Source organism: Mauremys mutica, chromosome 2 (assembly GCF_020497125.1).
Source record: "Mauremys mutica isolate MM-2020 ecotype Southern chromosome 2, ASM2049712v1, whole genome shotgun sequence".
In the NCBI taxonomy this organism is placed as follows: domain Eukaryota; kingdom Metazoa; phylum Chordata; order Testudines; family Geoemydidae; genus Mauremys; species Mauremys mutica.
This window is the reverse complement of record NC_059073.1, coordinates 26,986,308-27,013,752: the sequence shown is the minus strand read 5'-3', so window position 1 is coordinate 27,013,752 and position 27,445 is coordinate 26,986,308. Positions and strand designations below refer to the sequence as shown.

The 27,445-nt window shown below is 39.8% G+C and overlaps 1 protein-coding gene across 2 annotated transcripts in view; it reads left to right on the top strand.

Moving 5' to 3' along the window:
* COL14A1 (collagen type XIV alpha 1 chain) overlaps window positions 1–27,445 on the top strand; it is a 198,939-nt gene that overhangs the window by 56,529 nt on the left and 114,965 nt on the right. For both annotated transcript variants that reach the window (XM_045005058.1, XM_045005059.1), the window contains 6 exons: window positions 15,177–15,332; window positions 19,951–20,070; window positions 22,070–22,234; window positions 22,685–22,846; window positions 24,336–24,487; window positions 25,778–25,907. In XM_045005058.1, the coding sequence (XP_044860993.1) occupies window positions 15,177–15,332; window positions 19,951–20,070; window positions 22,070–22,234; window positions 22,685–22,846; window positions 24,336–24,487; window positions 25,778–25,907 (885 nt within the window). The remainder of the gene's footprint in view (window positions 1–15,176; window positions 15,333–19,950; window positions 20,071–22,069; window positions 22,235–22,684; window positions 22,847–24,335; window positions 24,488–25,777; window positions 25,908–27,445) is intronic.

Sequence of the window (27,445 nt, the reverse complement as noted above, 5' to 3'; positions counted from 1 at the left end):
TCTTTGTATAAAGGTTAGTTAATCATTCCACGGAATTCTCTACAAGGGATACGATTCTCTATTTAATTCTATAGGTTGGTTCAACAATCATTTTGTTTTAAATTCTACTGGACTTTTCCATAAGGGCCTAGCCTTAAAAATCTAATTCAAATGGGCTTGGATATGAGAATTATCACTTGGTTTTAAAGTAGTATGAAGACCATAAGAAAAGGATAGTTATAAGTGACATCAAATTGAGGGAAGTGTCTAGTAAAGTACTTCAGGGATTAGGGTTGGGTCTGTTCTGATTTAACTTCTTCATTAATCATCAGGGATGTAATATGATGTCACACAGCTGGGCTGCCTACATGTCGTCTGCATCTGTTCAACTCACACGTGTTACAAAATGGGGATGTACTAGAAACAAGAGTGAGGCTAGAGAAATAATAAGGGACTTAATGAGATTAGAAACATGGGTAGACAATAAAATTAGACGAAACTCTGAAGAAAAAAAAGGTGATGTAGCAGTGGGAAAAATAATCTGAAACATGGCTATTCAGTAGATTTTTCATGGCTATTATAGAGAATGAGAGAAACCTGAAAAACTGTGAACTTCTCCTAGAAAGAAAGGAGCATAATTAGATTGTAAACTCTCTTGGGGCAGGGACTGTCTTTTTGTTCTGCATTTTATGGCATTTAGCATGATGGGTCGTGGTCCAAGACTAGGGCTCCTAGGTGCTACCATACAGATAATTGTCAAGGGATAGTGCAGGGGTGTATAATCTTCATATTGGTATTGTTTCCTAGTCTTCTAACTACTGAACAGAGAGTGGCAAGGCAAAGGGAAGTTCCCTACAGGGGGATACATTATATATAAAGCTAAAATTTAGTCACAGAAGTCACGGAATCCGTGACTTCCAGTGACCTCCGTGACTTCAGCCTGTGGTGGTAGAGAGCTGCAGGGTCCCCCGCTGCCCGCAGGGGCAGGGAGCTGCGGGGCACACTCACTGCCTCTGGGGTCCCTGCAGCTCCTGGCCACTGCGGGTGGTGGGGGAACCCCCAGAGCTCGTGGTGGTAGGGGAACCCCCAAGCTCCTGGCTCCCATGAGTGGCCAGGGAACCCCTGAGCACCCGGCTACTGCGGGCCCCTGAAGCTGCAGGCGGCGTGAGTATCCTGCAGCTCCCGGATGCCATGGGCTGCGGGGACACCCCACAGATCACAGTTCCCACAGGCAGAGCGGGGACCTCTCGAGCTGCAGGTGGCAGGAGTACCCCACAACCCCCAGCTGCTGCAGGGGGCTCCTAGCTCCTGCACATCTGCCCTGCTTCAGGCCATGTGGGGACCTGCAGATCCCCATTTGTCCCAGATATTTTTAGTAAAACTCATGGACAGGTCATGGCTTCAATGAATTTTTCTTTTTTGACCGTGACCTGTCTGTGATTTTTACTAAAAATATCCATTTAAAAATCTTAACCTTAATTTTATTTATATATATTTGTACTCGGTGTAGGAGTAACAGGTATAAAATAATTGATGGCAGTCCTATCACATGAGACATGAGACACTTTGAATTGGACAGAGACCCATCAAATAAAAAGTTCAGAACAAAATTCTTGTGACAGTTGAAGTAGATAATTTGGGTAGAAACACTGAATACAACAAAGTCCCTTTTTTTTTTTAACTTGCTCAGGGCCTTACCCTGCATTTGTTGCATACTCCAAACCCCCAGTGACTTCAGCGAGAGTGTAGGGTGCAGAAGGTATCCAGGATCAGGTTCTTTCAAGGCTCTTTTGTTCTTGTTGCGTTGTCTCTCTTTTGGAATTTTTGTTTTCAGAAATATTTTTGGCCTTTGAGACAAATATTATTCTGTTTTTGTGTTTGTTATTCAGGTGATACATTGATTCCCTAGATATTGTTATTAAGTGGCATATGTCACCCTTGTCAAACAGCATGGTCTTCATTGGTTGTCTAAGGGCTTGTCTACACATGCGGCATTGTGCACCCGCGGTATGTAAATTATAGAGCGCTCTAAAGTTTTGCACTCGAACTGTCCATCCTGTGTAGACCACGCTGACACACTCTGTCTAAAAGGTTCCTAGAGTGCATTAACATACTACTTACAAGAGTACATCAATGCACAAGGTACCTTTTGGAGCACCTCAGAAGAGTCTACACAGTACAACTAGAGCACTAAACTTTAGACTGTTCTACAGTTTACAGCCCTTTGGTGTGCATCATGTGGACAACCCTAAGATGTAGGGTTTTGACTAGGGCTGTCAAGTGATTAAAAAAATTAATCATGCAATTAATCACACTGTTAAACAATAATAGAATGTAGGGCTGTCAATTAATCACAGTTATCATGTGACTAACTCAAAAAAATTAATCGTGATTAAAAAAATTAATTGCAATTAATCACAGTTTTGATTTCACTGTTAAACAATAGCATACCAATTGACATTTATTAACTATTTTTGCATTATGCATTTTGCATTTTTTTTACATTTTCTAATATATTTATTTAAATTACAACACAATACAAAGTGCTCACTGTATATTATTATTTTTATTACAAATATTTGTACTGTAAAAATTATAAACAAAATAAATAGTATTTTTCAATTCACCTCATACAAGTACCATAATGCAATCCCTTTATTGTGAAAGTGCAATTTACAAACATAGATTTTTTTTGTTACATTACTGCACTCAAAAACAAAACAATGTAGGCGCTAAAGTTTTACAAGTCCATTCAGTCCTACTTCTTGTTCAGCCAATTATTAAGACAAACAAGTTTGTTTATATTTATGGGAAATAATGCTGCCGGCTACTTATTTATGTCACCTGAAAGTGAGAACAGGCATTTGCATGGCACTTTTGAAGCCAGTGCTGACAGGTATTTACGTGCCAGACATGCTAAACATTCGTATGCCCCTTCATCCTTTGGCTACCATTCCGGGGGACATACTTCCATGCTGATGATGCTTGTTACAAAAATAATGCATTAATTAAATTTTGACTAAATTCCTTGGGGGAGAATAGTATATCTCCAGCTCTGTTTTACCTTCATTCTGCCATGTATTCCATATTGTAGCAGTCTTGGATTATGACCCAGCACATGTTGTTTGTTTTAAGAACACTTTCACTCATATTTGACAAAATGCAAAGAAGGTACCAATGTGAGATTTCTAAAGATAGCTACAGCACTCAACCCAAGGTTTAAGAATCTGAAGTGCCTTCCAAAATCTGAGAGGGGCGAGGTGCGGAGTATGCTTTCAGAAGTCTTTAAAGAGCAACATTCGGATGCAGAAACTACAGAACCCGAACCACCAAAAAAGAAAATCAACCTTCTGCTGGTGGCATCTGACTCAGATGATGAAAGTGAACATGCATCGGTCTGCACTGCTTTGGATTGTTATCAAGCAGAACCCATCATCAGCATGGACACATGAATGCTGGTTGAAGATGAAGGGACATATGAATCTTTAGTGCATCTGGTATGTAAATACCTTGCGACTCCAGCTACAACAGTGCCATGCGAACGTCTGTTCTCAGTTTCAGGTAACATTGTAAACAAGAAGCAGGCAGCATTATCTCCTGCAAATGTAAACAAACTTATTTGTCTCAGTGACTGGCTGAACAAGAATTAGGACTGAGTGGACTTGTAGGCTCTAAAGTTTTACATTGTTTTATTTTTGAATGAAGGTTTTTTCTGTACATAATTCTACATTTGTAAGTTAAACTTTCATGATAAAGTGATTGCTCTACAGTACTTGTATGAGGTAAATTGAAAAATACTATTTCGTTTGTTTATCATTTTTGCAGTGCAAATATTTGTAATAAAAATAATACACACTGATTTCAATTGCAACACAGAATACAAATATTTGAAAATGTAGAAAAAATCCAAAATATTTAATAAATTTCAATTGGTATTCTATTGTTTGAGTGCAATTAAAAGTGCGATGAATCGCGATTCATTTTTTAATCCCTGTTAATTTTTTTTAGTTAATTGCGTGAGTTAATGGCGATTAGTCGACAGCCCTAGTTTTGACTTATATGTGGCTTGGAACCTGCCTAACTGACAGTCTATATTTCTCCCCCTCTGAGATAACCATGGTTAGGCTCAGCCAGGAACCCCTGATCACAGCTAGGTAATCAACAAGTTTTGACTGCTCCTCTTTCCTAATCCCTTCCTCCCCATTTCTACCTCCACTTAAAAAAAATAATTAAATCCGTGTAACTAAAAAACCTGTGCTGAGTCTTCAGTAGATTCCTTTGACTTGTGCATTGTATCCCTATCCCCAAGCCTGTCCGCTTAGTCTGCATGTTTTTGGATTGCAACCCCTTCAGGACAGGGATTATCTCTTTTCTGTGTTTGCGCAGTACCTATTACCATGAGGATCCAGTCCCAGTTGGGGGCATTTTACCATAATAAAAACAAGAAAAGAGAGGTAGCATATGGCAGGTACTATGTGACATGGATTCATAGAAATGTAGGGTTGGAAGGGACATTGAGAAGTCATCAAGTCCAGCCCCCTGTGCTGGGGGACGACCAAGTAAACCTAGAACATCCCTGACAACTGTTTGTCCAACCTGTTCTTAAAAACTTCTGAAAAGATGGAGATTCCACAATCTGTCGGAAGCCTATTCCAGTGGTTAACTACTGTTATATTTAGTAAATTTTCCCAATATCTAACCTAAATCTCCCCTGCTTCAGATTAAGCCCATTACTTCTTATTCCTCATAAGTCAGGCTTTCTAAACCTTTAAAATTTTTTGTTGCTGTTCTCTAGATCAGTGCTTCTCAAAGCTGGTCCGCTGCTTGTTCAGGGAAAGCCCCTGGTGGTCTGGGCCGGTTTGTTTACCTGCTGCATCTGCAGGTTTGGCTGATTGCAGCTCCCACTGGCTGCAGTTTGCTGCTCTAGGCCAATGGGAGCTGTGGGAAGCGGCAGCCAGCACATCCCTCAGCCCGTGCCACTTCCTGCAGCCCCCATTGGCCTGGAGTGGCGAACCGCGGCCAGCAGGAGCTGCGATTGACCAAACCTGTGGATGCAGCAGGTAAACAAACTGGGCTGGACTGCTGGGGGCTTTCCCTGAACAAGAGGCAGACCAGCTTTGAGAAGCACTGCTCTAGACTCTCTCTAATTTGTCCATATTCAATTTGTGATCTACTGTAACTCCCAGGTCCTTTTCAGCATTATTACCACTTAGTCAGTTATTTCTCATTTTCTCCTTGTGCATTTGACTTTTTTCTTCCTAAGTGAGGTAGTTTAATACTCGTGGGGGAATTCTGTGCCACTGCGCAATGCAGAGTTTTGCAGAAATTAATGTTGTACATGCAGAATTTCCTTCCGCCACAGAAATGGGCTGCAGTGCTGCTAACTGCCACTAGGGGCCGGTGGACCTGGCAGAGCCCAGCTTGCACATAGAAGACACTGCTGGAGGGAGGGAGGGAGAGGGACCTAGAGGGAAGGTGGAGGGGTTGTGGCCCCCTGACTGGGCTCTGCAGGGGGAGGTGGCAGAGAAACAGGAACTGGGTTGTCATAGGGGTTTCTTTATCCCTACTCCTGGGGGGAGTTTTGTGTGTCTGTATTGTTACAGACATACTTGCTGACAGGTATTTTGAAATAAATTACCAAAATAATTGAAACTGGTGTGATTATATAGTGTTATTTTGACAAATAAAATTTGCAGAATTTTTAAATATTGTGTGCAGAATTTTTATTTGTTTGGCACAGAATGCCCCCAGGAGTATATTTTGCATTTACCTTTAGTGAATTTCATCTTGTTTAATTCAGACCAATTCTCCCATTTGTTGAGGTCATTTTGAATTCTATAGAACTAGAGGGAACCTCAAGAGGTCATCTAGTCCAGTCCCCTGCACTCATGGCAGGATTAAGTATTATCTAGACCAGTGGTTCCCAAACTGGGGTTCGTGAACCGCTGGGGGTTCGCAAAATGTTACAGGGGGTTCTCGGGGGAAAAAATCCCTAATGGCAGACAGAGTTGTCCCAGGGACCCCAGGGCCAGCAGCCCGGAGCCCCTGGACTTCCAAGAGCTAAGCAGATCAAAGCAAGCATATCTATCACACTGAGATTTAAACTTCAAGACTCCTTATAAGAAATGCAAAGGGAGGTGGATATTTTTTGCTGTTTTTAAAATGAAATAGGCAGCTAGTGTAAAATTATTATGAAGAACAAGTTTAATCTTTGTTGTAACGAGCGTTGTTTGCCTGGACTGCTCAAGACCTGAATGCTTGTGTAGGAAGAACTCTGAGTTGGCTTCTTAAATCCCTACATGCTGTTTCACGTCTGATACTCCTTGATCAAACATAGGAGCCTTGTCTTATAACAGGCTTATTCAAAGTGATACAAGCGACAAAAGTGAGATCTTGGAAGAGTGTTGCCATTTTCATAAGGTAATAAAAATACTGTCATGATAAATAATAATTAATAATACATAGTGTGTAATCAGCATGTCCTAAAAACCAATTTTATATTTCCAAGATCACTGCTTTTCTAATTTATACTCAGGTAATGGAAAAAATCCCTGGAAATATTCATTTTTAGGAGGCGGTTTGCGAGACTTGACATTTTAGTGAAAGGGGTTCATGGGTTGTTAAAGTTTGGGAACCACTGATCTAGACCATCCCTGACAGGTGTTTTTCCAACCTGCTCTTAAAAATCTCCAATGATAGAGATTCCACAACCTACCTGGGCAACTTATTCCAGTTTTAATCCTGTCATCCAAAGTGCGTGCAACCCCTCTGCAAATTTTATACCCATACTCTCCACTCCATTATCCATGTCATTAATTAAAATATTTAATAGCTACAGGGGACTGACCCCTGAAGACGCCACTAGATATCCCCTCCCATTTTGACAGCGAACCATTGATAACTACTGCTTTTGAGTGCTGCCTTTCAACCAGTTATGTACCTACTTTATAGTAATTAAATCCTGACCACATTTCCCTAGTTTGTGGGAATGTCATATGGAGCTGTGTCAAAAGTCTTACTAAAATCAAGATATATTCAAGTCTACAACTCCCCCCCCCCCCATTCATCAGGTCAATAACCCTATCAGAGAAGGAAATTAGGTTGGGTTGGCATGATTTGTTTTTGACAAAGCCATGTTTGCTCTTCCTTATAATCCTGTTGTCCTCTAGGTGCTTACAAATTTGTTGTTTAATCATTTGTTCCAGTATCTTTCCAGGTATCAAATTTAGGCTGACTGGTCTATTCTTCCCCAGGTCCTCTTTATTCTTCTTTTCTCTGTTTGTCCTTTTTCAGTCTTCTAGGACCTTACCCATCCTCCAGGAGCTCTCATAATTGCTAATAGTTCTGAGATTGCTTCTGCTGGTTTCTGAAGTACCCTAGGATGAATTTCATCAGGCCCTGCCAACTTGAACACATCCAACGTAGTTAAATATTTTTAAACTGGTCCATAGCTATTTTGGCTTGTGTTCCTTCCCCCTTGTTGTTAATATTAATTGTGTTTGAGTATTTATTTACTAAAAGGCTCAATAGTGACGACTGAAGTAAAATAGGCATTAAACACCTCAGCTTTCTTCAATCACAAGTTTTTAGCTGTCCTTTCCCTTTAAGTAGAGAACCTACACTTTCCTTTCTTCCTTTCTCTTAATGTATTTCAAGAACCTATTATTCCCTTTATATCCCTTGCTAAATGTAACTCATTTTATGCCTTTGCCTTTCTGACTTTGTCCCTACATGCTTGTACTATTCTTTTTTACTCCTTTTTAGCAATTCATTCGTGTTTCCATTTTTTTTGTAGGATTGCTTTTGGATTTTCAGGTCATTTAAGAACTCCTGATGGAGACATATTGGACTTTTGCTCTTCTTCCTATCTTTCCTTAGCATCGGGATAGTTTGCAGTTGTGCCTTTTAATATTGTCTCCTTGAGAAACTGCCAGCCCCCCTGAATTCCTTTTTCCTTTAGATTTTCTTCCCATGGGACCTCACCAGCAGGTCTCTGAGTTTGTTGAAGTCTGCTTTTTTGAAGTCCATTGTTCACGAACAAGGAAGGACGTCTTATGACGTTACCCAGGGTACAATCTAGACTGCTAAACAGCTGGGTCCCCTCAGTACTCTAGCCTGGGGTGCCTCTTACAGTGCTTTGCTGTAAAAGCCGTCACTCCTGATCTTGCTCATATGCAGCCTCTAGCATGCAAAACTACTCCCAGCTGAATTACGTGAATGCTGCAGCCAGTCACTCATGAATTATATACAGGGCAACCCCAGCAAACTCTCAGTCCCAGACTTGCCCCTCAGAAATGTGCATCTTGTACTGCCCAGCACCCTTCTGGACAATACAAATAATAGAATGTCTGTCATTTCATCAATGGAAAATGATATGCACAGACCCCATTATCTCAAGTGGAGTTTCCCAAACACTTCAATCCAAAGCATACACTGGTTTAGATAAAACAATAAAACAAATGTATTAATTACAGAAAGATTTGAAGTGATGACAAGTAGTGAGGCATAAAATCAGAATTGGTTACAAAGAAGATAAAAGATAATCTGCAAACCAATACCTAATTTAGCAAACTGAATGGATTCAAAACAAAGGTTTTTATCTCACCATATGCTTACAACAACCTGTACTGGCTGAACAGCCTCCCAGTCAGGACCCTTTCCCCAATCAATGATGCTTCCTTTGTCTTTTAAGCATTGTAACTTCTGTGAGTAGAGATGAGGGGAGAGAGGTGATTTGCTGGCCTCTGTTTCTCATTCCTATACCCTCTTCCCCTCTTTGAGAATTATCTCCGGCTGGGGTTCAAGCGAGAGGCAGTCTGTTTACATGGAAACTCCCATCTGTTCCATTGTCAATGTGTAAAGTTCTCGCTCACACCCTTCTTCCTGCCAAAGAATGGCCATTTAACTAGGAGATACTCCATAATAGTTCATCTGATTATGCTGGTACATGGCTGGGGCACCCATGTGTCTGTCTCTGAAAAACTGGCTTGGGACTGCTTTTCTTAAACTTGGAGCATGTTATAAGAATGTTATACAGTAGACTCTTATAATTATACATACAATGTTGCCACACATATTTCATCAGGATAATAATGTTCCTCAGATTGAGATTTTTCAAACGATACCTCACAAGACATACCTTGTACAAAATTTATCACAGTCTTATAAAAAGGGTGAAAATAATACCTCTCTTGGGAATTCAGTGGAAATATAGGTGTAAAGACTGCCAGATCAGTCTCATGGCATCTTTCAGTCAGGATCTCAAAGTACTTTGCAAACACCAATGTGAGACACCTAGTGCCTTATTTTCAGAAGTGTTGCTGATCCAGTGCTCCCATTGACTTCAGCATCTCTACAGATCAGACACACATGCTGAAATCTTGTCCATATTGAAGTCAATAGCAAAACTCTATTTGACGTCAGTGAAGCCAGCATGTCACTCAAGGTTTTGTAAGTTGGACACACAAATCTCATGGCATGCAAAATTAATAATTCTGAAAATATGGCTGCATATATTATACATGCTTATGAATTTTGTTTAAACACGTAAACATTTTCTAGCAGATTACATACAATGTACATCATGTAATGTGATCTAGGGACTAATGATGTGCTGTACTAGTATTTAAAAAACATTTCCTTCTAATGAATCATATGCTGACATTATTCTTTCAACACAATTCTCCATTGAGTTCCATTAAAAAGATTATGGCACGATATGGCCCATGTCTCTTCCTATGGCTTAATGACATATCAACCTTTTGAGAATGTTTTGTGTTAATATCTGGGAATAACCATTTGAGGCAGTTCTGAGAGAACTTGACACTCAACACTCTCTTGAATTATAATTGAGTGGCATGTTTAATTCCCTGAAGATGTGTCTCTTAAATTGTAGTATATTTGTTTTACTGAAATGATGAGTAAATGTGTCCATATAAATAAAATTTACAATCCGATTTGTTGAAAAGTTGTTTGTTAATCCTCAGAACAGCTGTTTCATTTAAAACATCAACATGTCCAGATACAGTACCAAAGAGTGAAGAGAAATAGAACTGTCACTGCAATCTGTGAAAGAGTTTCTCAAGTTTCATGCACTTCACACAGGGAATATTACACGGCCAGTAGGACTACGATTCAACCAGAAGCACCAGTTATTTTAACTCATCTCTCAAGTAAATGTACAGGCAGTAATTCTTGTTAGGATATAGGAAAGAATCCTAAATATTTTGTAAACTAAATAGATCTATTGATTGCTTTAAAAATACATTTGGTTGGTTTTGTAATACCATTTGATTTTGAAGAAGGAGGGTTAAAAAGAATTGCTGACTGTCTGCCGCAGGTCTGAAGAGTTGTCACCAAATATATTTACTCAAGTTTCTGCGTTTCTGGCTATAACTTTTATTAAAAACCTCAAGCTTAGCATTATCCCTGAAATAACCTTTGGGTTTTTTCTCCCCTTTAAGGGTTACTGAATTTCCTGATTGTGTGTGGTTTGGATATTAAAATAAAACCAAGTGCCCTCAGAATTTGTATGTCTGCTTCTTGAACTAAAAGAGTCTTCTGGGCCAGACACAGATGCATGGGAAAGGGCTGGCCTCATTTTCTCCTGTGGTTCAGGAGTACGCTCCTGAGCTTGCTGGACTGGTCTCACAACAGGACGATGTTCTAATATCTGAGTCCTTCAAATTCAAGCAATGTTTATATTTGTTTCAATGGAGGATCAGACATATTTTATGCATCTGGTTGGTCCCTGCCTTAATAAATGGGGTGTATTAGACTCTGATCTCAGTTCAAAGATATTGCTATCATAGTATTGTAATAATAATGCCAGAATAATAATAGTTCCTTGTCCATCATATTATCTCTCTCTCTCTCACACTCACACTCACACACACACACACACACACACACACAAATCATACTGTGCTGGACTGACTTCCATATTTCATCCTTGTTCTATTCCCATCTTATATTTCATTCACATCTGTCATCAAATTTCTTTCCTTTTGTACTTCGTTACCATATGAACTAAGCTATCTTGGTTTTTCCATTCATATTGTACAATCACTGCCATCTGCTTAAACTCTCCATCTCGCCTCTTCCTGATATATTATTCTAATTTCCCACTGTGACCAGGAATAAGAAAGGAAATGATATAGTGCAGCCTCAGAAAGAATTATAACGCCAACTCCTAGCAGAAAAAGAACCATGTGTTTTGGCTCTTGAAAACCAGAGCAAAGTGTCAAGTCACAGGAAGGTAAAACATCACATTTCGTTCCGCAAACTACATCTGAAACTAGGTGAAAATTAGACCACTCTTTCTGAGGTTCAGTTTCTTCCCATGTGGTGTTGCTTATGTCCATGTGCAACCTCTTCCTCTCTCTCTGCCCCTCTTCCCATGAAGACCCAGGAAATATCCACCTTGACACCCCCAAGCATTCAAAAGTCACGAGCCAGAACCCCTCCCCACCACCAAACAATGAGTTTGGCTTAAAAATCAGAATTTTTTTTTTTGTTTAGAAAGACTAAATCTTGTTTTTTGGTCAAAGGGAAGAATAAGGGTATTTGGTCTTATGATCTCTTTCACAACACTGTAAGCTGGGATGATGTTGAATTTGTATTCCTGTCAAATTGTAAAGACTGCTTTTAATGTCTCACTATTGTTTATTCCATTTTAGGGAAGTTTCTACACTTTCTATTAAGTTGAACTGGAGAAAACATAAACAAATAGTGGGTATACAGAAGTAACAAAAGCTAAATGTTTTATGCAGAAAAGATTCCCACAAATGCATCCCAGCTATGAAGAGTGAACTATATTTTTCACATTCTGTGGCATTTCAATACAATCTTGGATCAAATCACAAATGATTATTTTGATACAGCTATTTACACTGGTCTGATGATATGGAAATAAAATATTGAAAGAATGCGTTTTTTGTTTTCTTTACTGTTTTGCTGCTGTAAATGAATCTGCCTACTCCAATTAAAGATACACACACACACACACACATATTTGGCAAAGTAATAACTACGGGATTGAAAAGACCTCATTCAAAAACTTGTTCATGTGTAAGAAGTGAGAAATAGATTGATTCTGAAACCATGAATACCCTAAGTTTTTAAAAGTGGCGAGAGGGACTTTAGCCACACAAATCCTATTATCCTAATTGTGTGGATGGATAAATCTCCGTGGATCACACTGAAAAGTCACATCTGTGCTGCAGTGTACCTACTTGGATGAAAACCCAGGGACCAGTTCTTCCGTCCTCACTTTGTTTGAATTGCATTTTTCTCTGCCAATAGTCCTGCTGAAACTAATGGAACATAATGTACTATGCAATGTAAGGATGGTAAAACTGACCTCCATTTTAGTGACAAGTCAAGGAATGCAAATTGATCAACAGGAAACATAACTGGGCAAACATACGTATGTTTAGACCATGCTGTGGCAGATATCAGCTGCAGTTAAATAATGAAAAATCAAATCCTAATCCCACTGAAGTCAATGGAAACGTTGCCATTGATTTCAATGGCAGAAGGATTGGAAGCTTTGTTTAAAGTTATCTTCCAATTTATTCTCACTTTTTTCCAATATGCTCACATTCTTGATACTTACTAGTGTTTTTCTAGTGTTTATACACTAAAATATATTGCCAATTCAAATACCGTTGTCTTGTACTGTAAAAATCTGAAATAAAGGTTTTGTTTTGGCAATTTCACAAGTGGAATTTTTCCACGTGTTCATAGCCTATTCCTCACTGCTAACTGTATGTAGGAAAAACACCCTAATCCTTATAAAATACTTCTAGTGAATTAACATTAACTTTATGGACTGGGTTTGCCATCCACTGTGGTTATATCAAATTTGAAACAAACAACATGACTTATTCTGTCCAGTTAAAAAAGTTTGTGACTGTGGCTACCATTTTAGTCCTTCTGCACATCAGATTGTATTTATATTTAAGATAATCATTCTAGTGACATTACTGTTATGGTGTTGTTTTAAGCTGCTGACCACATGGTATGTAATCACATTCAATGTTGTATGAGCATTCGAGAGGGCCAATATGTGCACCCCATCTTCTCTCACTGAACCTCCTCTCTTATTAAGCCCTCATTTTAACAACTCTATCCTTTTCTCAGCACTAGAGCAATTTGTATCCCTCTCCACTCACCTCTTTCTGCACTACTCATGCTGATGTTTGAATATCCTTTGTAATCTCAGGTTCACCTTGTGACTCCTGGGGAAACAGGTGTTGCAAATCAGAGCTTATTGTCTATCAGGCCAAGTGAAAACTCATCTTTCTGTCTACTTAGCCTCTCTCCCAAGTTCAAAGACGCAGGTTATTTTATCATTGGCTATGTCTACACTTATGGTGGCATGTAGAGTACAGCGTACTTAGGTAGCTACACGTGTAGTGTCTGTAGTGAAAAGCTCCAGCAGCATCCCCGCTTCCTTCTCTGTACCCAGGGGCGGCTCTAGATATTTTGCTGCCCCAAGCAGGGCGGCATGCCGTGGGAGGTGCTCTGCCAGTTGCCGGTCCCGCGGGAGGTCCACCGGAGCCGCCTGCCGCCCTCCCGGCGACCGGCAGAGCGCCCCCCGCGGCATGCCGCCCCAAGCATGCGCTTGGTGTGCTGGGGTCTGGAGCTGCCCCTGTCTGTGCCTGAGCCTTTCCCTGCTGACAGGGCCTTTCACTGTGGCAGGGAAAGGCTCTGGTAGAAGGAGACAGCATGAAACGACACTGCTAAAAATAGCAGTATAGCTGTGGGAAGCACTGCTGGTGCCTATAGAAAGCAGTGTAGGGTATATACCCTAGGGGTTCAGGCATGTAGGGGGCTTTATTCTACTCCCTAAGCCGTGCCTCACCATCTACACTGCAGTTTATACCTATGCTAGCTGGATGTGCAGCGTATGTACTCTACGTACTGGTGTAAGTGTAGACATATCAATTGAGGCAGTTTGTAATGCATGTTGCCCCTTCTGTACTGTTTGACTCAATTAGCCCCAACATTTCCCCATTTATCTCATTCTCCATTGAATGCAGTGCGGAGTTTGCTATATTCCTACTTTCAAACATAGAAAAGATAATTCATTGCTGCTGCTGCCAGGTATCCAGAAATCCCTTGACACACCTGCATGACAGGTCCCCATTAATTTCCCTTCTCTTGGCCATGCAAACTATCAGTAACTGTTGTCCACCATCACACACATCCCCTCCATCCCTGAATCCAGTTCAGCCCCTCCTCTGGTCATGAAATTCCATGATTTCCCTTAGCTCTGTGATGTTATAACCATCCACTCTTCTGCCTGATCCGCTGCATTATTTTGCCTTTTCTCAGCTGCCTCACTGCTACTTTCACAGTTGAATGTTGCAATTTTGCTTGTCCAGCTTAGTATGTCAGGAACTCTTTTATCCCTGTCTCTTACCTTAAAATCTTTCTGTTGTCTTAGCCTGTGAGTGACTCTAAAACCTACTTAACTTTCTGTTTCCCTTTTCCTATTACCACTTTCCTCCATTTTCCCTGTAATTTAACCAAGCCAGCAAGAATATTAACAGACATCTCCACTGCTTCCAAAGTTTAGCTTTCTCTTCTGTGACTCTCCTCCATTTTTGTACATTGCTTTTCCTTTCTGATTGTACAAGAGACACTGGGCCAGATCCCCAGCTGGTGCAAATCAGCACAACTCCATTGAATTCAACAGAACTATGTCCTTCTGTACCAACTGAGGACTTCCCCACGTGGTGACAGCTTTTTAGAATTATCCATGTGTTCTGAGATCTGTCTTACTTCATACATAGCAGGTTTTATGCAGTAAACATAATTTATATTCTGTTGCATTCTAGAAGCCCAGTGCATATATCCCCAGGAATCAAAATGTAAACATGAGCTGCCATTTGATGCTATTCTACCAATATAGCAGTTTATGCTTTTTTCTTCCAGGAACACTGTATTTTTAAGTAATCAATACTTTTTCTAAAAATTAATTTCACACAACCAAATAAGAGGCTAGAACATATTTGACAATATCTTATTAATGTACTTATTTTTAATAACTTTGCTCAGCATCATTTTTATGGTCTATAAAAGACTATATTGTCTTTTAAGTATTAAACTTAGAAGGAAAAATCCCAGAAATGTTTAATTGCCCTAGTATCATTGTGATTACATTTTCTTTTCCATGTTATGATTTACAGAAAATCAGTTTACATGTAAAACTCCAGCAATCGCAGACATTGTGATCCTGATAGATGGCTCGTGGAGTATTGGCAGATTCAACTTCAGACTTGTCCGGCTTTTCCTGGAAAATCTGGTTGGTGCCTTCAATGTGGGTTCTGAGAAAACAAGAGTAGGTAAGGTTTCTAAAGAAAATTCTGTAAGTTCACAGTTGAATTAAAACAAACAAAAAAGAAAACAACAGTAAACCCTTGATTTCCAAGGTAGTAATGAACTTAATCCCTACATATTTGTACAACATACATCATCCTTTTTATTTGTCATGAATAAAAATATTAGGGCCTGATCCTGAAAGCACTGTACACACAGAATTTCCATTTAAATCAATGGGAGTAACATGAATGGAAAGCTTGTAAGATTGGACCTGATCATTGTACACAAGGTATTTCTCATAATGAATTGTGATATTCATAAGAACATAAAAATGGCCATGCTAGGTTAGACCAATGGTCTATGTAGCCCAGTATCCTGTCTTCTGACAGTGACCACTGCCAGATGCTTCAGCAGTAATGAATAGAACAGCAATTTTGTGTGATCCATCCCCTTTTGTCTAGTCCCGGCTTTGGCAGTTGGAGGTTTAAGAACATCTGGAGCACAGAGTTGCATCCCTGACCATCTTGGCTAATAGGCATTGATGGACCTATCCTCAATTAACTTATCTAATTATAGTTTTGTCCTTCACAACATCCCCTGGCAACAAGTTCCACAAGCTGAATGTACATTATGTGAAGTATTTCCTTATTCTTGTTTTAAACCTGATGCCTATAAATGTCATTGGATGACACCTAATGAGGTCTTATGCAGAGGAGAAGTAACACTGTTTTTCTTCATACCATTCATGATTTTTATATACTTCTACCATATTTTGTCTCTTTTCTAAATTGAGCACTCCCAGTTTTTATAATCTCTCTTCATATGGAAGTGTTCCATACCCCTAATTATTTTTGTTACCCTTCTCTGTACCCTTTTCCAATTCTAATATATCTTTTTTGAGATGGGGCAACCAGAATTGTGCACAGTATTCAAGATGTGGGTGTACCATGGATTTATATAGTGGCATTATGATATTTTCTGTCTTCTTATATATCCCATTCTGATTGCTTCTGCACATTGAGTGGATGTTTTCAAAGAACTGTCCATGATGATTACAAGATCTCTTTTTTTTGAGTGGTAACAGCTAATTTAGAAACCATCTTTTTGTATGTATAAATGGGATTATTTTTTTCCAATATGCATTAGTTTGCATTTGCCAACACTGAATTTCATTTGTCATCTGTAAAGACATACAAAGAGATCTCACAAAACTAGATGACTGGGGGACAAGTCATCTAGTTTTGTGATATCCCTTTGTATGTCTTAGGGCAGGCCTACACTAAGGGCGGGGGTCGAACTAGGGTACGCAAGTTCAGCTACGTGAATAGTGTAGCTGAACTCGAAGTACCCTAGTTCGAACTACTTACCCGTCCAGACGCCGCGGGATCGAAGTCCGCGGCTCCAAGGTCGACTCCGCCACCGCCGTTTGCAGTGGTGGAGTACCGGAGTCGACCGGAGCGCGCGGGGAGTTCGAACTATCACGTCTAGATTGTGGATAGAAAACTGGCTGGATGGTCAGGCTCAACGGGTAGTGATCAATGGTTCCATGTCTAGTTGGCAGCCGGTATCAAGTGGAGTGCCCCAAGGGTCGGTGCTGGGGCCGGTTTTGTTCAATATCTTCATTAACGATCTGGAGGATGGTGTGGACTGCACCCTTAGCAAGTTTGCAGATGACACTAAACTGGGAGGAGTGGTTGATACGCTGGAGGGTAGGGCTAGGATACAGAGGGACCTAGACAAATTAGAGGATTAGGCCAAAAGAAATATGATGAGGTTCAACAAGGACAAGTGCAGAGTCCTGCACTTAGGACGGAAGAATCCCATGCACTGCTACAGACTAGGGACCGAATGGCTGGGCAGCAGTTCTGCAGAAAAGGACCTAGGGGTTACAGTGGACGAAAAGCTGAATATGAGTCAACAGTGTGCCCTTATTGCCAAGAAGGCTAATGGCATTTTGGGTTGTATAAGTAGGGGCATTTCCAGCAGATCGAGGGATGTGATCATTCCCCTCTACTCAGCACTGGTGAGGCCTCATTTGGAGTACTGTGTCCAGTTTTGGGCCCCACACTACAAGAAGGATGTGGATAAATTGGAGAGAGTCCAGCGGAGGGCAACAAAAATGATTAGGGGGCTGGAGCACATGACTTATGAGGAGAGGCTGAGGGAACTGGGATTGTTTAGTCTGCAGAAGAGAAGAATGAGGGGGGATTTGATAGCTGCTTTCAACTACCTGAAAGGGGGTTCCAAAGAGGATGGATCTAGACTGTTCTCAGTGGTAGAAGATGACAGAACGAGGAGTAATGGTCTCAAGTTGCAGAGGGGGAGGTTTAGGCTGGATATTAGGAAAAACTTTTTCACTAGTAGGGTGGTGAAGAACTGGAATGGGTTACCTAGGGAGGTAGTGGAATCTCCTTCCTTAGAGATTTTTAAGGTCAGGCTTGACAAAGCCCTGGCTGGGATGATTTAGTTGGGTTTGGTCCTGCTTTGAGCAGGGGGTTGGACTAGATGACCTCCTGAGGTCCCTTCCAACCCTGAGATTCTATGATTCTATGATTAGACGCGATAGTTCGAACTCCGAGAAGTCGAACTCACCGCCTTGACCCGGCAGGTAAGTGTAGACTAGCCCTTAGTTAAGTACAAAGCTGACTACTTTGTACTATCTGCAAATTTTGCCACCACACTTCCTCTCTTTTTTCTAGATCATTTATGAATATGTTGAATATCACAGGTTGTAATACAGATCCTGGGAGGACCCTGCTATTTGCCTCTCTCCACTGTGAAAACTGACCATTTATTCGTACCCTCTGATTCCTATCTGCTGCTGATCCAGGAGAGGACTTTCCCTATTATCCCATGACAGCTTAGTTAGCTTAAGAGCCCCTTGTGAGGGACATTGCCCTAGGCTATTTGAAAGTCCAAGTACTCTGTATCGACTGGATTACTTTTGTCCACATTTTTTGACCCCCCTCAAAAAATTCTAATAGATTGGTGAGGTATGATTTCCCCTTACAAAAGCAGTGTTGACTTTTCCCCAACCATATCACATTTGTATCTAATAATTCTGTGCCTTACTATAGTTTCAAGCAATTTGCCTGTTACTGAAGTTAGGCTTACTGCCCTGTAATTGCCAGGGTTGCCCCGGAGCCTTTTTTAAAATTGGCACTACATTAGCTACCCTCTAGTCATTTCGTTCATAGGTTGATTTAAGTAATAGGTTAATCCCATAGTTGTTAATTCTACAATTTCATATTTTAGTTCCTTCAGAACTCTTCAGAACTCTCAAGGTTCATCTGGCCCTGGTGACTTAATACTGTTTAATTTGTCAGTTTGTTTCAAATCCTCCTCTATTGACATCTCAATCTGGGACAGTTCCTCAGATTTATCACTGAAAAATAATGGCTTGGATGTGGGGATCTTCCCCACATCCTCTGCAGTGAAGACCAATGCAAAGAATTCATTTAGATTCTCCACAATGGCCTTGTCTTCCTTGAGTGCCCCTTTAGAACCTCAAGCAGCCAGTGGCCCCACTGACAGTTTGTGAGGCTTCCTGCTTCTGATGTGCTTAATTGTTTTATGCTGTTTTAGTTTTTGTGTCTTTAGCTAGTTGCTCTTCAATTTTATATTATATTTTTACACTTGACTTGCCAGAGTTTATGCTCCTTTCTATTTTCCTCAGTAGGATTTGACTTCCAATGTTTAAAGCATGCCTTTTTGCCTGTAACTGCTGGCTGTCTAGCCATGATGGGATTTGTTTGTTCCTCTTACTGCTTTTGTTTTTTTTTATTTGAGGTATATATTTAATTTGAACCTCTACTATGGTGCTTGTGAGTAGGCTCCTGCAGTCTGCAAGCATTTCATCCTTCTGACTGTTCCTTTTCATTTCCATTTAGCTAGCTTCCTCACTTTTGTGTAGTTCCCATTTTTTAAGTTAAATGCTACTTTTTCCCCTACAAGGATGTTAAATTTAATTACATTATGGTCATTATGACTGATTGGTTAAGTTATATTTGCCTCTTGGACGAGATCCTGTGCTCCCCTTAGGACTAAATCAAGAATTGACTCTCCCCTTGTGGGTTCCAGGACAAGCTGCTCCAAGAAGCAGTCATTTATGGTGTCTAGAAATTTTATCTGTGCCTCTCTTCCTGAGATGACATATAGACATATTTTCATCTTGGGTTCTAATCCAATGCCTTTTGAAATCAACAGAAAGACTCCTATTGACTTCAATTGGCATTAGATCAGACTCTTACAGTGGACTTTTTACATGAAGAAAGTGCCAACAGACGGTTTCTATCATGTTTAAAACTGTTTGAACAATATATCATATCTGTTTTGCTACTTACAGTGTAGCCTGTTCAAAAAGGCATTTAATAAAATTGTTCTCTTTCATGAAATGAGTTCTTGGAATCTTACTAAAACCTGAAAAAATGCACCTTACCTTTTACTTAAATTCCTTAGCACTTGAAAGAAAAACCTAGAAAATACATAGTGGAGTTGGCATCCAGAACAACTTAGGGAGTAATAAATTCATCTTTAAAGAGTTCAAAAGAGCCCTGTTATGATAACAAACTACTGATAGCCTAGTATGTATATACTTGAAAAAATGAATCTCCTGCAATGTATTTATTTCTGATTCACTAGGTCTTGCTCAGTACAGTGGGGATCCCCGAATTGAATGGCATCTGAATGCCTTTAGCACAAAGGATGCTGTTTTGGATGCAGTCCGTAATCTGCCATATAAGGGAGGGAATACATTAACAGGTACAGTATGTATTTTTGCATTAGCCACATGCTCCAAAATATGCCATGCTGCATTGGCTTAAAGTATTGGGGTTTTGTTCTGTTTCGTAAAAGTGAATGTGCTGTTTATTTTTGAAGTTTGCCTAAGAGCTTGATCTGAAGTAGCGGCAGTCAAAGGGAATCTTCATGTCTTCTGTAAGCTTTGACTCAGGCCTCAATCTGCAAAATCTGTGTCTATGATTTGTCTATGCCAAAACTAAAAGCAAAGGAAGTTCACTTTTACATTCTGGAAAGAGGATAGAGCAGCAAAAGCCATTGACACTGTTCATACACAAAATCTCCGTCAGTTGGAGAAAGAAAGTCTGTTGTTTTAACATCTGACTGGTGGGGGGTGGTAAATTTTTCAAAGAATCACCTAGGGGGTTTAGACTCCCATTAACTTTCATGATATTGAAACCCTACATGGCTCTTTGGAAATTTAGTGGTGGATAGCTGCGGGATACCTGTCAATATGATAAAATATATATTCTCTGGAGAGGAATCCCATAGCATCAGTGCAACACTTAATAGTCCTGGCTTTCTTGTCTGGAGGATAATGGACTGAAAGAGTAAATTATTGCCAAACTAATTTTTCCAGAGAGGCTTAGAAGTTTCCCTTTTCTCCTCCACCAATCGTTATTTTGGTGGAAGGAATTATTATGGTTGGACTGGGAACAGAACGGATATACTGTGGTACCATAGCTGAACTGATGCTTGATAGAAATACCAAGAAGCAAGTAATAAATCGACTATGATAATTATATTCTGGCATTAGAGGTGGCTTTTCCTAACCTCTTTTCATATGGCTTCATTTTAACTTTCAAATTAGAGCCAAGTTGCCTCTCCCAAATCAGTAATAATCAGTTTTTGACGTTACATTCTCCATTAGCTTAATTTAAGCTTTTCCTCAGCTTGTGAGTGTAAAAAGCTTTAAAATAAAAGATTGTACTCAGCAACTGGATTTTAATGGCCTAAATTAAGTGGTAAATGCGTTTTTGAGCAAGATTTCTGCACGGGGTGAATTTCTCCCGTAAAACTTAGCACTGTCAGCTCTCAAAGACTCCAGTGGGAACTGAGGGCAATGAAAGCTGCTCAGGATCTGTCCCGTATTCAGTGGAACTAGAAGAACCACTCCTGGGAGGGTTTTCAGGTTCAGGCCTGAAATTAGCAATCTGATTTCCTGTTTCAGTGACTTCTGCTGACAAATCAACTAAAGGCCATTTCATTACAGAAATATAATTTGTAATTTGACCAGCTTTTCTAAAAATGTGTGTTAAACACAATGTATATGTTACTCTTTGAAATACCAGTTCAGCAAATGACTTCAGCGTGTGCTTAACTTTAAGCATGTGAATAGTCCTGATGCTTTCAATCTTGAGAAGTCAGAGTTAATGGTAAGCTTGTTTTTAGTCCTTTGCTGAATTGGAAACCAAATTTACTAATAGATGAAATCCTCTGACTTCCCTGGTGGAGTAATATGTAGTGTAGTTGTAGCCATATCAGCCTCAGGATATTAGAGAGACTAGGTGGATGAGGTAATATTGTTATTGGACCAAACTTCTGTCCAATAAAAGAAGAGTTCTGGTGGCTCAAAAACTTGTCTCTCTCACCAACAAATGGCCCAATAAAATATATTACCTCACCCACCTTGTCTCTCTGGTGGGGTAAGGTATGTGAGTAGCTCAGTAGCCCAGTTTAGTTTCAAACAAGTTTCTATTCTCTGTTGTAAATAATTTTATTGATTGGAAGATTGCTGAGGACTGCTCCCATTTTTGCCCTGCCTTTAATTCAAGCTGCCTGTTTGGAACAGTATATTTTTAAGTGAAAGTTTGTTCTCTTTTATAAGTTATTATTCAGTAGGAGGTTGCTCAGCATTCTTTACTTTGAGTAGAAAGTTAAACTTCAAAAATCAATAAAAATATCAGTGTTACATAGACAATTTCATTAGCCAAACCATTTTTTTATTTTTTATTTTTTTTAGGTCTTGCCTTAACTTTTATTTTGGAGAACAGCTTTAAGCCTGAAGCAGGTGCAAGATCCAATGTGTCCAAAATTGGTATATTGATCACAGATGGAAAATCCCAAGATGATGTCATCCCACCTGCTAAAAATCTGCGTGATGCTGGTGTTGAATTATTTGCTATTGGTATGTATTCTAACGTATCTATTTATTGCATTGTACTTTTTATAAGTCTCTGATCTTTTCTATCTATCTCGTGTATTTATAAGGGTCCTATCATGTTTCTATCTGGATTAAGCATCATCAAAAATATTTTGGAAAATTTTAACTTTTTTCAGTCTCCGCCGACTGTTAATGTAACTGACATTTTAGCAGGATAAACATATGCTAGTTATCATCAGAATACTGCAAAGATGTCAGTAACACTTGTAATATTGGAAATTAACCCTTGTGATTAATTATAACTACCTGTAATTAACAGCTTGACTGTAGGTCTGATCCAAAGCACATTGAAGCCAGTGAAATGGGGAAAGACTCCATAGGCATCAGTAGGCTTTGGGCCAAGCTGCATGGCTTAAATGTTACACCGATTTCTTTTGTTGCAAACATTTTCCTATTTTGTCTCTCCACTGTAAGGTGTGAAGAATGCAGATATAAATGAACTCGAGGAGATTGCCTCTGAGCCAGACAGTACTCATGTCTACAACGTTGCTGACTTTAACTTCATGCACACCATTGTAGAAGGTCTTACAAGAACAGTGTGTTCAAGAGTGGAGGAACAGGAAAAGGAAATCAAAGGTAAATAAGAAACTTTGTTTGATCTTGATATTAGACCAGCAAATCCAATTTTAGAATAGGGACAGTTTTGAACTAGTTTCTGACATTTTACTCTTTCTATGTATATTTTGCTACCAGGATACTATATTATCAGAGAAGGTATTTTTTCTGGTGTGTACTTCATGTGTATGCTAATATCTTTTGCTTAGTTCCATGATAGTAATTTGTCTTTTGTTGTTATAGTGTTAGGTGACATGAAAAAAAGTGCATTCATTTTGCTGTAGCTATCACCAGTCACCAGGTAAAAAGAGGGTATCTTTATTGTGCAGGTTTGGGGATGAGTTAGAGAAGGAGTAAAGCTAATTAAGGCAGTGCCCTTGTTTCCATTCTAATCCCTTGTTTTCTTAGTCTCACAAGTTTGCCAAACTTTCAATTTGAAGTTTCCCAGGCTTGGTCTCTACATGAAGTTGAACTTTTTTATTTTTTTAATCTCTGGGTGAAAAAAACAACCCAGAATTTTGGAATACAAGAAAAGGTTGTGGGGGTGGAAAAATTACAAGTATACAAAAATTCTGCTGACCGTAGGACCTTCTGAGCAGCTGAAAATGCTAGGGGTAGAACATTGAAATTCGTTAGAGAAATAGCCCTCTTTGAGAAAGTACCTTTGAAATGTTCCAGAGAAATGTATTTGAATTGACTGAGCTGTGACCCTGTAAAATCGTATGCAGCAGATGCAAATGCCAGATGGATTTCCCTAAGTTTATGAAGTGCCTCACTGAGGAAGGTTGCATTGCACATGCATCTGAAGCAGTGTACTGAAAAGATGTTGCATTAGTAGGCTTCTCTCTTCCCCCTGGATCCCCTAAGAATTTCACAGATGGTAGGGGGATCTGTGACTGGCCATGGTCTGGGTGTGGGGGGAAGCAGTGGATTGGAAGATATGGCCATCAAAGGGCTCATGAACCAATTAAGTATCTCGGGGGAGGGGGGGAGGAGAGTCTTGCAGTGGTAGATGTCTGCCGAGCGTAGCTCCAGTGTGTCTTGTCAGATACCACCCCACCTGCAGACCTGCCAAGGAATACAGGGGACAGGCTGTCTTGCTGAGTGTTGTAGCAGGTTCACAGCTGTGGAGATTCCTGGCTAGTTCTGGAACTTGGGGAGAGGGTGTTTGGAAGCACCTGGGGAGGGAGGGAATGCATGAAGGGACAGGCAACCAGGAAAGCTTGGGAGAACCATTGCAGTTGTAAAAGCGTTTGTGCTGAAACCTTTGTGTGTGATGCATGTAAAGTTTTCCACATAAACCAATGGAGGCCTGGTCTTGCTGAGAATTGTATGTATATTATTATTTTTATTATTTAGTTAATATTAAAAATCGACTAAATAAATGTGCCCTCTCCAATTAATTCAGTTTCTAATGATGAGAGATCTTTGGGAACTCAGCAATTAGAGCAAAAACAAATCATTATTTTATAGGAGTAAAAATAATTTCTCTATGTTATCTCATATATAGGAACATTTGTTGCCACTCTTGGAGCTCCTACTGATTTGGTCACATCTGAGGTAACAGCCAGAGGATTCCGCGTTAGCTGGACCCATGCACCGGGCAAGGTGGAAAAATACAGAGTTGTGTACTATCCCACTAGAGGTGGCCAACCAGAAGAGGTAATGGAGGAAAAATCCTATCAGGTTCCTGATTGTGAGAACTTCTAGTAGACATAAATAGAAAGAATTCACCAGTTGGGAATGATAGCACTTGATCATAGGCCTGATGCTGCTTCCATGTATGGGTACATCTACACAGTCAGTGGTAGCCTGCGGCAGCAAATCTCTGAGCCCAGGCCAACAGACTCAGACTTGTGGGACTTGCACTACTCCGCTAAAAGTAGCTGTGTAGGCAGAACTTTAAATTGCAGCTTGGGCTGGAGCACAGGCTCTGAGGCCCGCTTCACAGCCTGAGCTTCATCCCGAGCCGCAACATGTACATCACTATTTTTAGCTCGTTAGCATGAGTCCATGAACCCGAGTACATTGACTCAGGCTTGGAGGCTTGCTACCACAGGCTGTGTAAACATACACCACAGTCTGTGATTACATTGTTCAAGGATAGGACCTAAAATCCAATATGTAAACTGTGTTTTTATTTATACATCAGCTTTCCTTGTTGGACCAACTCTGTATGATGCTATTTCAAAGGATACAGGACCAGAAAGGGGCAGAAGGGATAGAGTTTGAGCTTTGCAAACATAACTCATTTTAAAAAAAACCATGGATGTAGAGTTGGGAATCTGGCTAAAATTGACCAGTGGGCCAGATGGATATTTATTATTGGTGTAGCACCAACAGTTCACTAAGTGCTTTGGAGGTAGGTATGAAAACAAGGACACTGCATGAAGAAGTTTACAACTTAAGCAGACAACTTTCAGAACAGCATGGGAAGGGATGGAGAGTGGAGGCAGGACAACAGAAGCAGTATAATTAAAGGGTGAGGTTAAATGCATTTTATTTTTTGAAGATATTTTGTTTTGGGGATTTTGTTGTTGTGTGTGTGTGTGTGTGTGTGTGTTTGTGCGTACACAGGTATGTGCATGCAGTACAATAATGAAATTTTGAATTACATAATAAATATATCAGAAAGCGTCCATTACACAATATTCTTAATTTCCATTATGCTAATTGTATTTTTAACATTTCCTTTGATCCAAAGTGCTGCTTTGTATTGCCTTAAGACTCCTCATTATGCATATGTTTGCCATTCTGTTTCCTGGCTACTGTACTGTATACTAAGATACAAATGTCATTTGTGCTGTGTTAAACATAGATAGATTAACATTTATGTATCATGCCAAGGAGTGTCTTAGAAATATGACAGATAAGACAAACCGATAAGATGGATTAAATAGTAATAAAATGAATTTATTTTATCCTTATTTCATTGAATTTTTTCCCAAACAGGTGGTGGTGGATGGAAGTGTATCAACAGCAGTTCTGAAAAACCTGATGTCCCTAACTGAATATCAGATAGCTGTGTTTGCTATATATATAAGTGCTGCAAGTGAGGGCCTCCGTGGTACTGAAACCACACGTAAGTGTCCTCACTCAATTTGTTCTGGACCTGACTCAGTAACGCTGAACGTAGGCACTGCACAGTGTGAGTAAGGGATGCAGAATCCAATCTTTTTTCTCTTTAGCTCTTTTTACTAGTATTGTCCTACATTTATTTATTAGATTTGGGCCTGAACTAAAGACCCGGGTCCAAATGCTCCCAAACTTTGAGCCAGTTATATTCTCTCTGTAATGGGCCAAACCAAGCCTCTAAATCATAACACTCCTAGACTTTGGGACAGTTTGGAGCTGCAGCTGGATCTAAATTTTATGGCTTAGGCATACAGCCTTATTTCCTCTTTTTGGCCTTAGTTCCTTAAGAGATGATGGGAGATTCAGTGAAGAGGGGACTGTTCGGGATTGGAGAGACAAGTGTTTCATTTCCTGCTCTGCCACAGACTTCCTAAGTTACCATGGGAAGTGATTCTGATTTTCTGTGCCTCAGTTTCCCATCTGTGATAATTGTACTTCCCTACTTGAGGGATGTTGTAAGGATAATTACATTTAACACTGTGAAGTATTCAGTGGGGGTCATATAAGTAGCTTAGAGGGGTAGGCCCCTCTAAATCATATAACATTTTATTTAACTCAAATATTTTCACCCCAAATGCAATGATTTTGTCCTAGCAATATGACAGACCTTACACAGGGAAGGGAAGAATCACTTTTCCAGTTGAAACTACAGGGTGGAAGATAAGCAGAATGCAATTATCTAGTTTGGGATTCAGCCAGGAAATCAAAGCTAACACTACCAAACTTACAAAAAGTGAGATGGGATCTTGTTACGTATGTTTGAGACCTAGGCCTTTTGTTTCATCCAAAAAAATTTGACTCTCGAGCAGCACTATGTTCTATAACACCATGTTAGGAATTGGTTAATTTCTGATTCAGCGGGAAGAGTGTCACATACTGAGCCAATAGCATCACTTCCTGTTGCACCTGGTATTCCTTTGAAGTCACCTATTCAAGTTCTGACTAAGCCCAGCCATGCTTATTTTCTGAGATCCGATCAGATCATAGCCCAAGGTGGTGTGGCTGCAAGCGTTATATAAACAAAACTTGGAGTGTCATAAGTAATAGTCTGAAATGTGTAAGTATTAATCACTCCAGGTTATAAAATATTTGCAGGTTGGAAGTATTTTTCACCATGCCAGTTAAAATCTGTGAAAAATTATAGTTTACATTTTTTACCTTGTGTGATACTGACAGATTAAAATTAAGCACAAATGTGAAAACTATCACATTTGTGTATATAGTACATTAAAAATGACCTTACGGTAGTATGCTGTTTAGATAAATATATTCAGTGCCATAAATGCATAAAAGACGGGAAAGTAAGAGAGGAGCCTATCTTTTAATCAATTTGAAAAATGCAAAATAAGTATCAAATGTAAATTTATTTGAAATTCTTGCAAATGTGTGCTTTCTTTATACCTCTATTTCTTCTAGTTACTTTAAAATTTCCTCTTAATTTAATTTTTTTCAGTTATCGGCTTTATTAGGTGTCTACCCCAGCTG